Source organism: Chanos chanos, chromosome 8 (assembly GCF_902362185.1).
Source record: "Chanos chanos chromosome 8, fChaCha1.1, whole genome shotgun sequence".
In the NCBI taxonomy this organism is placed as follows: Eukaryota; Metazoa; Chordata; class Actinopteri; order Gonorynchiformes; family Chanidae; genus Chanos; species Chanos chanos.
Window position 1 is genome coordinate 15,729,907 of NC_044502.1, and position 15,564 is coordinate 15,745,470.

The window sequence follows — 15,564 nt, forward strand, 5'->3', positions numbered from 1 at the left end:
TTATTAACCCTACAAATTAATTTGTCACTTTTTTTGTCTATTAGTATATAACAAACCACAATATTCCAGACGTCGATATGTGAATAAGAAAGTATCGATTACTATGAACATATAAAATATCAGCATAGAATGATAACTTTTTAACCCAAACCCTTGTTCCACACTTACCCTAACAATAAATCCAGAAACAGGATAATTTAAATTTAAAAGCAAAAGAATTTACTTATTTGAGATAGTATATGTTAACCCAACCAAAAAATTCAATAACAAGCATCCAAATTTTGTATTACAGAACTTTTAAACAAAAATCCACTCAGTAATAAACAAGTATTCGTCAATACCATATCAATAAACTTCGTCAAATGATCACATCTAATAACATTTTACAATAACACACTACATGGGCATACCATTCATTAACACATTCACACTCTGCTGACCCACACACACTCACACCAATTAGACCTAAGCCGGCAAATGAATAACACTAAACAAAACTGTTGCAGGCCTGAGACGTTGCTCGAGTTCGTTGTGGCCCAGCACAAAATGACCGCTTCACTCGGTAACGAGCAAAAAGGAAAAAAACACACGCAGTGCCTTATTCTAGCACGGTCTCGAGTGGTTTACCGGTCTGCATGTCCCACGCAACAAGAACGACAAGCACCAAAATCCCGCAAAGATCCAAAATCCCGATGCAGTCTTTCTGCGAGTAGCAGCTGTTGTGATGTGTGTGAAGGACTGTATGGTTCACAGGAAGTGTGTGGCCACTGTGGCGCATCCAGTTAGAATGCAACACAAGATGTTTCTTTAATGGGTTTTATTTAAATAAAAATGGAAGGTACAGAGGATGTGTGAATGGGTGGTATGTATACAATCACCGTGTATACAAGGCTGTGAAGTGGGGGTGTATGTATTGCTGTGTTTGTAATGGTGTGGTACTTTGTGTGTTCCTGTGTATGGTGCTTTGTGTGTGTGTGTGTGGTTCTGTAACAACAGATAATAGCACCAAATTAGATACACAACCAAGTACATACATACAGCTCAAGACAGAGAACGCAGTATTACACTCGGAACGAAAATACACATGCCTACGGCAAACTGGCGTCTACATAGCGAGTAAACCGAACATACATTACTGCGAATACCGACAGACATAATACCCGCATTATAAAGCATGTATTACTCGCAATACGCTACATCTACCGACATAAGACATGGTAAAAGCTAATACTACGTACTGAAACGACTGAAAACACAGCAAACATACAAACAAACCGATACATGCCGCCATTACGAGAACAAAGGATCTTACAAACTTAACTACATAATGGCGGGCATGACCACCGAACGATCGGATACAAAGTAAACTCAAAGCGCGCATATTTTTTACCAATGCAGAGTTTACTTACTGGTATCCGAACGCACACAAAGATATGATGAATGCAGAATACAGCAGTACTCCACGATGAAAACCACAGCAGTTTCTCCGAAAGTGTACGCACAATCACAGTCTCCCCACAAGTCTTCTCCTTTTGAAATTCGCGCCGACAAAGACGGCGGCTTTGTGGCAGTATTTATGGAGACTAGTGCGGCTGTGATTGGCGCATCTAATGGAGAAGGATAACCAATAGCGAGTGACTGCTTGCGCAATTGGTTGCTGCTGGAAACTGAAGATGTTACTCAAAGTCCTTTGTTACAGCAGCAGGAGTCCTCCGTAGCAATCCTTAACAGGTTTAGCTAACTGCCACGGCTCCGTCGACTTAATAATTCTTACCAACAACAAAGAAACACTATACCACTATCTAGCTCTCTATGGGTATTCTTTTCGAGTACCCTAAAAACTAAAAGGCAGTATTCGGGAATTACAACGTTGTTCACGTTATATATTTATACTTCACCAACATACAAAACTCAGGCTCTCTCTCGTAGTCGTTCTCCTGCTCTCTTTCTCTCACTTTATTCCCTTGACCTCTGACGTCATGGGTATTAACTCTATGAATAATTAACTATATTTTTACACTGAAATAACAATACTACATTTTATACATTCACACAACATATGAAATCACTACATCAGAACAAATATCAATCAGAATTTGAAACACATATACATACACACATGCACTACATATCCCAGAATTCCAGTACTGACCCAAGTGAATTTTCCAGACAAATACATAATCCAAACTTACTGCTTATTTATGCATGAATTCTCTTTATGAAAATGAATTGACTAGTTCCAGTGAGTAACTAAGAACTATATCAACCCTAAATTATCTACTAATTAATTAACATTAAGGTATTTAAAATACATTTTCCTCACCGCGCTACACATGTCTCCTCTAAATGTGTGACAAACAGACCTAATGGGATAATGTAAAACTGCTTTTTGACAATGTTTATGGTAAAACATGAAATACCTGTGCATGTGAGACATTCACTAAACAAATTAAGGGACTATGTGCAATAATGAAACAGCTGGGAGAAATGTAAAAATAACATTACAATTCCTGCATTTCCTCATGTAAGCTACTTACAATATTTGGATCGTCACATGGAGTGCCAGAAGGAGCACTGCCTGCAACTTTCATCTTTTCACTATACACCACCTCACTGGGCTCATCCAGCAACAACCAGCTTCTCTTACCATTGCTACACTGATGACACCCAGCCGTACCTGTCCTTCCCTCCAGAGGACACCAATCTCAGCATGGGTTTCTGCAAGCCTCAGAGACATCAAAGTCTAAATGAAGAAATGCCACCTCTAGCTCAACTTATTGAAGATGGGGGTTTTTGTCATCCAGCCAGTCATTTGACTCAACATAACATTGCTGTTCAGCTCAGCTCATCATCATTACTTTCATTAAAGTGTGACAGAAACCTAGGGGTAGGGGTAGATGATCAGCTAGCCTTCGCTTACCATATCATGGCAAAATGTTGCTCATGCAGATTCGCTCCATACAACATCAGGAGACTTAGACGATGCAGTTGTAATCTCAAGACTGGACTACTGTAACTCTCTGCTGGTGGGCCTACAAGCCATGCTATTTAACAATTGTAGTGAGCCTGGTCTTCAGTCAACCAAAACAAACAAAAGACATACTTGTCCTCCTCTCCTTTCCATGGTTCCCTGTATCCGCCTGCATCAAGAGGTACTTTCGGACAGAACAGCTGTAGGGACTCATTGAGAAGAACTACCCACTGGGGAGCTCCCCCAAGAACTACATACCTTCAAGGACTTTTTTTCTGATTGCATTTGCACCACCAGTAGGAACGCTTAAGTGACGTTTTACATGGGTTTTTAAATATGGCAGATACAATCAATGTACACTAACATCTGGACCAACCATCGTACACCAGGGTTAGCGTTAGCTGGTAATTGCCGGCTTTTGCCTGGTAAAATTTATTAAAAAAATGATAAATTAAAACTTGCTGGTCAAAATGTCTGGTAATAATGCTCATACAAAACGTAGCTATAATGAGGGCTGTCTTTAAACAGGACATTTGTGTTTTCACGGCAAAATAGCCTGGAAGAAGAGAGAGTGACACAGCTTATGCGCATTGCAAGCTGCAATGACACATTTGACATGTCTGAATTTAAGTTGGCAGCAAGGGACTGCCGCAATGAAAAAAAAGGAGAAAATAAAATATTAAATAGTTAAACTGATTTGAGGTCGTTGTCATTCTTTTGTCAACCTAGGTGTACATTATATTTGCGCTTGTAACATAGACTGTTATTGAAACGTGACCGGTAAGTTTCAAATTGAGGTGTTGAACATGCATCTAGAATGAGAGAAGATGCCTGGCCAGTGGTGCAGCTGCTGAGATGAATTCCATTGTCTGTCAGGGAAGAGGTAGCAGTGGACCTGGAACAACTGCAACAGGAGGACATTATCGAATCAGTTGACGTGCCAGGTTGGGTTTTGAACATCACAGTTGCAAGGAAGAATTCAGGAGAAATTCACACTTGCTGTGACTTATGAGAAGTCAACAAGGCGATCATAGTGGAAAGACACCCACTTCCTTCGACTGACGAGCTGATTACTGAGTCTGCCGAAGCATCAGTTTTCTCAAAACTAGACATAAGGAGTGGACATCACCAAGTTCTGCTCACCCTGAGCCCGGTCACGTCATGTATGTTCCAGTACAAATGCATACTCTTCGGATCAGCGTCTGCAGTGCTTTTCTATAAATCATGGACATCATGCTGACCAGCCTGAAGGGAGTGCCACATTACTTTGACGATATCACAGTCCACGTAAAGGATAAAAAAGAACACAATGAAAGACTGAAAGAAGTGTTCGCATGCCTTGCAAAGTACAACATGATGTTGAACAGAGAGAAGTGTGTCTTCAGCACTGATACAATCGAGTTTCTTGGCTACAATGTGAGTGCTGCTGAAATGAAGCCATGCCAGTCCAATGTGATTGCTATTGAGAAGATGCCAGCACCAAAGTCTGTGAAAGAGCTACAAACCTTCTTAGGGATGACAAACTACTACTCGACGTTCATTCTGGATTAAGCCACAACAACATAACCCCCAAGACTTTAGCTATGCCAGGACACAGAATGAAAATGGACATCCAGACAAGACCAAGCCTTCACCAAACTGAAACATCAATGTAAATTAACGATCACACATACATACAGTGCACAGTGAATTTGTCCTCTGCATTTAACCTATTCAACACACTGGTAGTGAAAACACACACCAGATGCAGGAGCAGCATTCCTTGCGCCCAGGGATCATTGAGGTTAAGTGCCTTGCCCAAGGGCACACAGCCATGGACATCGGACCTGGGAATTGAAGTTCTGGGAATTGAAGTTCTCCAGTTCTCTAACCTCTAGACCATTGCTGCCTCAATAGACCATAGCAATAATTGACCAACAGTTCATCCACTATTTAGGTGTGCTCCCTAACTCCCTAACATGCAGGAACAGGAAGACGGCCCACGAGAATCTCCAGATGATCAGATCAGCTTTCCCAGTACAAGTACAAAACAGGGTTTCATCCAGGAAAGTCCGACAATGTTGCTGACACCCTTTTGAGACTTGTGCCACAAAATGATGGTACAGAGAAGTCTTACTTTGACAAAGGAGAAGATGAGCTCTTCATACAACAGACCTTCATTGATGAGCTTCAAGCAGCCATCACTCCTGAAGAACTTGCAAGAGAAACACTGCAAGATCCAGTGCTAAGGGAAGTGCTGTACTACATGAAAACAGGATGGAAAGATCCACCAAGACATACTACTCAGCCCATACTACATGGTACGAGCGGAACTTTTCAGGTGGAAAACATCATATGTTGGAAGAGGAGACCGTACCATCGTACTAATCACACTCAGACACAGAGTCCTCACCCAAGCACATGTAGGACATCCAGGAACAAGGAAGATGAAACAGTTCCTTCGCAGGAAAGTATGGTGGCCTAAAATGGACGACAACATCACCAACTTTGTGAAAAACAAGTGGATGTCTTTAGAGAACTATAAGCAGCTCCAGCTCATCAGAAGTATCTGATTGTTGTGACAGATCTGTACAGCAAACAACCTCAAGTCCTAGCCACAAGCAGTGTGACTACTGCAACAGTGATTAATGGATTTCAGATCTGTTCACATGATGGGGCCAGCCTCAAGTTCTAGTGACAGATAACGGCCAACAATTCCAAGCTGACTTATCATGCTACTTGGAGAAGAAAGGAATAATACATCAGAAGACACTATTGTACCATCCACTAGCCAATGCAGGTGTGGAAAGGTTTAACAACGTTCTGAAGTATGGTCTTTGTGTCCTGCTCCAAGAGGGAAAACAGTTCTCTGGTGCACTGAAAACACTACTGTTGAGCTACAGGTCAGCGCCTCACAAGGTGACAGGGAAAACACCTGCAGAGCTCATGATTGGAAGGACCTTGAGAGTCCTGTGGGACACAGTCTGTCCACCCTTCATGGCTGACAAACCACCTGATGATGCAAAGCTACAAAAGGAAGTACAGAAATGTCAGGGTGCTCAAAAGAAGTACTATGACAAAAGAAACCACATTAAGAAGGATTCCTCACTGCAAGTTGGAAATTGTGTCTGGGTAAAGCGAACACTGAGAGGACACAAGCTGAAGACCAGTTTGTCTGGCCCTTATAGGGTCATCGCTCGACATGGCAGATATACCTTACAGCTTCAAGATGGAACCTTCTGGAACTCAAGAAGACTGTTTTGTACCAACAAGCCCTCTGGAGATGAAATGGATGCTGAGGTGTTCATTCCACAACCACCTGACCATGATCCACAAGAAGAGCAGAACCCTCAAGAACAGACAAGAAGTTGCTCATGGAGATGTGCTGGAAGCAAGGGAACAAGAAGATCAACCAACTGAGCCATGACCAGTTTGTGAAAGAAAACTAACTGCTAGATTCCATGACTTTATCTTGACTTAGGGTCTTAGTTAAAGGGGGGAAATGTAGGACCTGACGTGACTACATAGTAAATAGTTTAGTCATAGAGCAACAACTACCATTGTTTGATAGCGGAAGAAATGTCAACATCCGGATTGAGATGAATAGGTGAGTTAAGGGATAGCATCTTTGACAGTTTCGAGTGATGAATGTGTAACTTTCTTTCTTTATTAAACCTCATTAACAGTAATACGATTTGTGATCATTATCGATAAGACATACTGTTACAGTGGGACTCCTTAAAATCACATTGGGTATGCAAAGCAGTACTGTCCTAAGCAACCCCAGTGGTCAAGTGTTGCCACTTTGAAACATCTTGAAGACACTTAAGGCGGACGCACAGTCGCTCATCCAAGGATGGGGACTGAATTTCGTTGCTGTGCAGCTCTATCCTCTGTAGATTTTGATTGACACTTGAGCTCTAGATAGTTGTGTGGTGAAAGACCTCCTAGCATGAGCACAAGTCAGAATTAGAATCTTAAGTAAAACTTAGTACCATCCTTCACCTGTCTGGTTATTTTTGCAGTAAGTTAGATACAAAAAAAATTGTGGACTGGTTAATCAGTCCATAACACAGAAGTTGCTATTATATAAGAGAAAGCTGCGGTGTGTAATTACTTGTGTATAAAGTCCATTACTGGGGTTCCTGCATTTGGGAAAGAAACACATAGCATGGAACAATGGGATTTTAGTCTCTATGTTTGATATACAACACATCATCTTTCCATGCTTCCTAGGTTTGACCAAGTCATGAAGGAGTAAGAGTGGTTATATCTCAGCAAGTAATTCCATGCTTATGACAGCTCACAAATTACAGATGGTAGATCACAATTTAGTGTCTGGGCAGCTCATTATCCAGATATGGCCCATCAGCTCATCATTTTGGAGCCATAGAGCGATACTTTCCTGCTAGCTTGTGCATTTGAAGATAATCAGTCCCATCTAGGTATTTGGGTGATGTGTTAAAATCAATTGTGGGCAGTGACTTTTGTTCATTGACAATTGTTGATTGTGAGCCCCCTACAAAATGCTGCATTCCTGAGGAGGAGGAGGAGATGCTTATACACAGACAAGTGAAAAGAAGCAGTTGTTGAGTTCACATGTAATCGGAGGACACATGTCAAATTGATTATTGTGAATAATTTTATAGACCATTGAATCTGGTCACCCTGTAAATATCTCTGTGCTATGTGCTGGCCAGAGGAGGCTGGGTTTCCCCTGTTGATTCTTGGCTCCCTCCAAAGTATCATCCTCCTGTTCACTTCATTAGAGAGTTTTTGCTTGCCTGCTCACTGAGGGTTTAGGCACTGATCTCTGTAAAGCAGCTTTGAGACAATTTTTAACTGTAAAAAGTGCTATACAAATAAACTTGAATATGCACAGGACGTAGAGTCCAGTGCAGGGCCGACCAGATATGCCAAATTCATAGAAAATGAAGTGAAAATTGCCCCACCCACCCCACCAAAAATCTGTGTGTGAACATTCATAGGCATTATGACGACATAAGGAAACAGATGCTACAGATGCTAAAGGAAAGCTGTTATGCTAAAACAGCTTATGATGATCATGGTATCTTTACCATACAGCTATCTTTTCAATTCAGTGAAACAATTCTCAGGGGTTTTCCCTTGAGCCTCATCTAAATCATTAATCTCCCATCATACCTCTTGATTTAATGCCCCAATAACAAAGCTTTTCTGTTTATCATCCCATGGCTGAATCCAAACTATAGAGTTAATCCTCACCTTCCACTTCCCATAAGACAGGTGTCTGTTACTGGGCCATGGCATTTCATGGTGGATCAGGGTTCATCTGAGGTCCACCCACATTCAAAAGTTTTCATACCAGTGCAAGTCAGGTGTCTCAGAGTCTCCCGTCAAAACTAGTTATAATGTAACAGGTGCCACCCAACTATGCCACCCAATGAATACTGCACACTAGGGGACCTCCAAGTAAAAGCTAAAATGGACAGTAGGTTGTAGTATTTGGCTGCAAAGTTGTGAGTACACACAGAGCAGGAGCCCAATGGGCATTTATATTTTACTACTTTTAACTTTTACAAACCATTAATTGGACAATCTGGCCAGACGGCAGAGAGTGTAATATGCCCACCAAGGCAGGGAGACAGAAGTAGGGACAGCAGAAGAAGAAACTGAATCAAGTAGAGTTGTTTTTCAGCTATAATAAAAGAGGGAAAGAGCTTAACTATATGTATGTGTTTCATGTATGCAGGTCTTTTAAAACAAGAGATAGAACATATATATAAATATATATATATATATATACACACACACACACACACACACACACACACACACACACACATATATATGGTCAAAGGTTGATGGAAACTCTGATGAGACTGTTTTTCTTGTTGTACTGATCAGACTAAATATGCTTTGACTTACACCACACTATGATTGATAATTGATAATGATTGGTAATACAGGCACAGGTTCAAAAATTTACAGAAAAGGCTCAGTATCAGAAATCAGTGTTTTGTCAGTTACTATTTGAGTCTTATTTGAGCTTTGTAAGTTTTCATCACTGTTGCTTTAAAATTAAACCACTGGACTGCATTCCCTTTCCTTAGCTGATATGGTTCCAGCTCACTGGATTTCAGACTGACGTAGTAGAGAATGTTTTCTTTTAGAATGTGGGTGTTTCCACCCACTAAATTTCCAAGTATATAAAGAATACGGGGAAAGACACTTAGGTCATCAATACAGATATAGCCATTAGACAAGGATATATCTCCTGTAAAGCTATGAATAAATGTATACCTTGGTAGGATGAATTAATGGGATACTCCATGTTCTTTCAGAAGGTGAATTGAGGAAAAGTTTGTGAGAAGACATTGCATTTGTAATTTCTCAGTTATTTTCCTACAGTTTTTACACACTTGGGGCTTAGATGCACTGTAAAACAACTCTCATATACAATCAGGACTGTGTGTAGGAAGAAGTATTTATGTTTATTCATGAAATATTCCTTGTGAAACTATAACAATTGACAGTGTTTTTAAGAAAATGAAACACACCTCTATCCAAGACAAAAATTACTCAAGGAAGTTTGATGTAAGATATTGCTTTTTTACTTTCACACAATATATTTTATAATGATGTATTCTTCTTGCAGGAAACATTCCAAATGTGTTGATGGAGAACACAGACCTGAATCAGACTGGTGAAATGGCCGCTATGTTATTCTGTTTTCCTCACCTCCAAGGCTCCTGTCCTCGAACTCTCAGACTATCTGTCATAAGGGTGGCCATGTATGCATTTATGCTGACCACTATTCTAATGACTGTGTGTGGAAACCTTCTGGTCATTATCTCTATATCTCATTTCAGACAGCTACACAGTCCCACAAACGTCATCATTCTCTCTCTGGCCATGGTTGATTGTTCATTAGGCTGTATAATCATGCCTTTCAGTATGGTCAGATCAGTTGAGGGCTGTTGGTATTTGGGGAAACATTTCTGTAAAGTCCATTCCAGTCTAGACATGATGATTTCTTCAACCTCCATAATGCACCTATGTTTGGTTTCAGTTGACAGGTATTGGGCTATTTGTCAGCCTTTGCAATACAGGACAAAAGTGACAACATTTAAGGTGATTTTGTGTATTGGCATCATCTGGCTATTTTCATTTATTTTCAGTTTTGGGGTAGTGTTCTCAGAGGCAGTTTCAGCAGGTTTGGATTCCCTGGTGCATCCTTGTGTGGGCAGCTGTGCTTTAATTTGCAATAAACAATGGGGGGTTACTGCTTCTCTAGTCACATTCTTCATTCCAGCTGCTATAATGATCTCATTGTATTTCAAGATATTGCACGTTGCTAGAAAACATGCCAGGGTCATGAATGACAGGCTGGCTAAAGTGACTTGTCATGAGCTAAAGAACCAAACATCAGAGCAGAGAGAGAGGAAGGCTGCTAAAACACTGGCCATTGTAATGGGAGTGTTTCTGCTCTGCTGGTTGCCCTTTTTCATTACCACTGTTATGGATCCTTTCATCAACTTTATGACACCTGTCAATGTTTTTGATTCACTTGTTTGGTTTGGTTACTTTAACTCCACATGTAACCCTGTTATCTATGCTTTCTTCTATCCACATTTTCGAAAGGCATTTAAAATTGTTCTAGCAAAGACTTTAGGTTTCAAGACAACCTCAAATATTCTAGTGACTTGATAAAAGTTTCATCATCTTTATATTAAAAATAGAAATTAAAATACCATTTTACATTTGCTGGGTCTGTTAGGAGAAGTGCTATATATTATTACAGACTGATTAACTGGCGGGAATAGTCTAACAAAAGAAACAGACTTAAACATGATATTCTATTAAAGTATGCCTCTGAAGGGTACTTGGAGAGGTCACTGAGAGAGATACAATAGATTGTACTGTAAGTTAGTATATTACTAGTAAGGCTGTCCTGAGAAAATTAAAAAGACTAAAATGTGAACTGACACAGACAAACTGAGGACCTAACAGGAGATGCACTATATGTTAAAGACCACACAGAAGACATGCTTTTCCACCTCCCAGATTTATTCTCTGACTATCTTGCATCAGAATAAGACTGAGCTAATCTTGCAACCTCAGTCCTTTCTGCCCCTAGGTTACTTGAAACCAGAGTCACTCCACTCCAGGCATGCTCAGAGGCCAGGAATTCTGTACAGCTGCTTTTAATAATGGTGAACCACCAATCTATTCATGAGAACACAATCTCATAACATTATTGTTTATCTTTGAACAATTACTCGGTGCTACAAATGAAATGTAGCTTTATTCACATTGTTTCTTAGTCCTAGTTTTCCTTGTTTCTCAGTTCCTCTGTTTACCCTTGGTGATCTTGATCCCCTGTTTAGCCCTTTTACTCTGTTCAGCCATTTGTTAGCCCTGTTCTCACCATTAGCCTTCCTGTGTATAGAACTTAGCTTGCGCTTGACTTTGATATTGCCTAGCCCCAGTAGCCAGTGTATCCTGTACAAGACCCACCCAGTTTGTTGACCATGATCTGGATTTTCATAAAGAGCTGCCTGCGCTTGCATCTAGTCTCCTCGTAGTTTGTGACAGAAGATTTTGCCACAAAATGGATATAGCAAGCAACTTCCAGAACTTCACCTTCTCTGCTGGTGAGGTACAAATCCATGCAGATCCAGTTACAAGGGAGCAAATCCTTCAGAGGCTGAAGAGTCTCCATGAAGATTTGGAAGAAGTCAAGCAAAAAGTACCACAAGTTGCCTCATCCTGCACATCACATTTTCAATGCAACCAAGCCTACTCCTGCAGCCTCCCAGGCCCCTCTGTCTGCTCCTGCTGCCTCCCAGCTGAGTGGTCCAGGGGAAAATTCCTCACTCTTCACCTATGAAGTTCAAGTCCTTCTATGATACTGGGGACAACCTTGCTCACGACCAAATAGATGACAACTCTGAAGGTTCTTGTCCCTTTTCCTCCAGCCTCAAAAGCTCCTGTCCCTCTTTCTGTGCCACTACCAGCATCCATGGCTCTAAATACAGGCACTTCTGAGGTTACAATACCAGTGTCTGCTGCTGTTGTTGCTTAGGGTCCTGTGTTGGTTCATGTCACCTCTGAAGCACCAGCCCCTGGGGCCCCACTCCTATTTCCTGTTGCCCCTGAAGCTGCAGTCCCTACTCCCATCACTGCTGAGACACCAATACCAGCAGTAGCAACCTCTGACTTCGGCTCCTGCCTCTTCTGTCATTTTTGGCAGACATTGCCACCTGTGGTTCTCCTTTCCCTGGTCCTATCTCCATAGAGGCTTCTGCTCCAGCTTCGGTTCCTGTTCCCATCTCCACTGACGCTGCTGCTCTGGTGCTGGTTTCAGTCACTGCCAAGACTCCAGCCCCAGGCCCTGCAGCACTACCTGAGTCTCCAGACCCTCTGTTCCTGCTTCCTGCTCCACGTGGGTCTCCAGTCCTGTCACCTGGGTTGCCACCTGCTGTACCTAGGCCTCCTACTCCTCCAGCCCCACCGGCTGCTCTGCCTGCAGCCCTGCCCAGCCTTATTCTCCACCTCAGCTGCTGCAACCATCCAGTGCTCCACTCCAGCTGCCACCAGCACCTCCAGTCTTGATGTCTTCAATGTCACCATGGTCTCTAGTATTGTCTCCAGTTCCTCCGAGGTCCCCAACATTGCCTTAATCCTCCAAATTTATTTCCTCATTCCTCCAGTCCTCTGGAGAGTCCTGTTTTCCCCAGGAGGGGGCTCACTGTTATGGTCTGACTGGCTAATGACCTTGTCCCACAATCATTATGTGCACGTGTCCTTAGTTTGTTCCCTCATTGTCAGACTGTAAATATATATATATATATATATATATATATATATATATATATATATATATATATATACACATACACACACACCCCTGTTTTCCTTTGTACCCAAAGTCTTACACTGGCTGTATGCACTGAGCCTTTTCCTTGTTCCTTAGCTTTCCTTGTTTCCCGTTTATCCCTGTTCTCACCATTGAGCTTCCTATGCATAGATCTTGCCAAGTCCCAGTAGCCAGTGTACTGCGCACCAGATGCTGTCTATTTATTGGCCGTTTGGATTTCAATAAAGAACTGCCTAGGGTTGCATCCAGTCTCCTTGCAGTTTGTGACAGCTCTACTGTGGTTGTCTGTATGCATGATACAGTGATGCACACTCATTGATTAGTTGTGCTTCCATTTTTTTCTTTTTACAACATTTATTTTCAGTGAGTCAACCAAGAATAAAAGAAATTCTACAGTGTCTGAATACATTGTATAATCATGACATGAGACACAGCAACAAAAAGAGAAACTAAAAAAATACAATAGTTAAATTAGCACAAAGGGAAAGCATGCAAAATGTATGTTTTCTTTGGAAGACAACAAAGGCCAGAATTGAGTTCTATGATGTAACTTACAACATTTAATTAAGTACCAGAGAAATCAGCAGACCTGGAGATCATATTATGCAAAGCTGATATTTACCTTTCTCTCTGGCTATTGGAGATATTCTTCTCCATTTTAGACAGACACAGTTACTGAGTAGTTTCATGAAACAGTAATGAAGTATCTGTCATGAAAAGGGTGAGAGACTGGATGCATGTGCAGTTAACTTAGGTTTAATGGAACACAAGGTAGATGAGGATACAAGGAGCAGCAACACACAAGAGGAGCTCAATAGCAGACTAACAGACTTGGAATACTTGACAGGACACAGGGATGCTCAGATAGAGCAGTACAGACAGGTAATAAACTATGACTATACTCAAGCTTGTCTTTGGCTCTACAGACCAAAATAAAGCAATGCATGGGTACTGCATGGAACTAACTTATTGGCAGGTGTTACGTCCCAGTCTAGGGTTGGGGCATAACGATTAAGGTGGGAGTCCTGTCTCCTGACCCAAGCACTGACAGAAACGACGGTTTCGATTGACAAAGGAAATTTTATTTGAAAACTCATCAATACAAAGCAAAGTTAAGAGGCAAAACATAGCTTCGGGAGGGGGCAAGGCCAAAACAATAAACAAACAGCAGCTAACTGAGATTTCAAAACGATCTTACCTCGATGCCAAAATAAATATATATAAAAGACAAAGAACCTCCCAAACTCCCTCACTAACAAAAAACAGAGTTAATAAGGGGGAAGAAAACAAATGGCACCCTAAGCTCCATATTTCCTCCAAAAACTAAGACAAGAAAAAAGAAACAAAGCTTTGATCAAAATATACTATGTACAAAGAAGCTTGTACAGACTCACAACCAACTAGAAGGCCAACAATGAAATAGGGGGATGGCAACAGGACAGGACAGCAGAACAAATGAAGCACAACAATGCACAGGACAGTAAAGCAAATAAAGCGACAACGCACTTTTAGAGGTTATCTTAATAAATAACATGTCCTTGGATGTGACACAGGTGCAGTTCTACGAATCCAAAGTCCATGATAAATAAACAAAATACATGTGCAAAGTGTAAGTAAGGGAACAGAAGCAGGTGCATCAGGTAACTGAATGATCAGTGCGATCAGACTAGCAACACTGATTGCTGTATGGACCTGAGGGAAGAGGAGGTGAGATTATTACAGCATCTCCATGCATATCTATAATGGATATTGTAATTGCTCTGAAACCCATCAAATGACATTAAGAGCACTTTAGCTAATATTTATTTAGCTCTTCAAATTTTCCAAATCCATTTTTGACTAAAGGACAAATTCTTGATCAATGTCCCTGGTTTAAAAGATTAATTTCTCCAGATATGGTTAATAGTGGATTCTGAATGATTCTCACACAGTATTATCCATGTCCAAACAGTGTTTATATTGTGTACTCTTCCACATTTCTGTTAATCAGCTGGGATTGTCTATTCAGAAGCTGATGTGGTTTCTCATATGTTTATTATATTGACATTGGGGTTATTCTGTGCTTGGGTGAGAGTACCCACCCACACTTGTTAGGAAGGTATCCTGCAGGCAGCAACGCAGCCTCCAAGTCATCAGTCCTCATTGCTGAACCTGGCGGCAGCCTTTGATACAGTTAATCACCATACTTCTTCTCCATTCTCTTTGACCTTGGCATCATGGGGATGGCACTCAGGTGTCTTGAATACAACCTCTTAGGGAAATCCGACAAGGTGTTATGGAGTAGTCCAAAGCACATCAAGCAACAACTGGAGTGTTTCAAGTATCAGTGCTTGGACCTGTCATGCCAATGGTATAGGGAAATTCTGGTTAACCGTTCACTGTGAATATTAGACTTTATACTAATATCACTTAGCTGTAACCATAACCTTGTTTCAGAACCTGAACCCAGTGAAATTACAATTATTCCAAAAAACTGTATTTATAGCTCAGCATTCTGAACATTGAACCTAGACATTAGCCTTAACATATATTAAATAAGAACATTAAATTAGCAAGTACAATAATTCTCTTCAAACTCAATACTTCTAGCTAACTACATTCCTGGATCACCACATTCAGTAACTTGAAAATGATTTACGATGTACTCCAAGAGTAGAAATGCGAATGTGCACATTTATTACAACAAAATTCAAATGGTACAGAATGAATCTAATGTTGAATAAATTGTGCTTTAGGTGGAAACAAGGCACAT

At 41.0% G+C, this 15,564-nt stretch overlaps 1 protein-coding gene across 1 annotated transcript; it reads left to right on the forward strand.

Moving 5' to 3' along the window:
• The first annotated feature begins 9,607 nt into the window (after positions 1-9,607).
• LOC115819348 (trace amine-associated receptor 4-like) lies at positions 9,608-10,639 on the forward strand. The gene has a single exon (XM_030782913.1). The coding sequence runs from the start codon at positions 9,608-9,610 to the stop codon at positions 10,637-10,639; it is 1,032 nt and encodes a 343-aa protein (XP_030638773.1).
• Positions 10,640-15,564: the final 4,925 nt, after the last annotated feature.

Excerpts from the sequence above, each read along its gene's own strand:
- LOC115819348 (XM_030782913.1), top strand. The coding sequence starts at position 9,608 with ATGGAGAACACAGACCTGAATCAGACTGGTGAAATGGCCGCTATGTTA.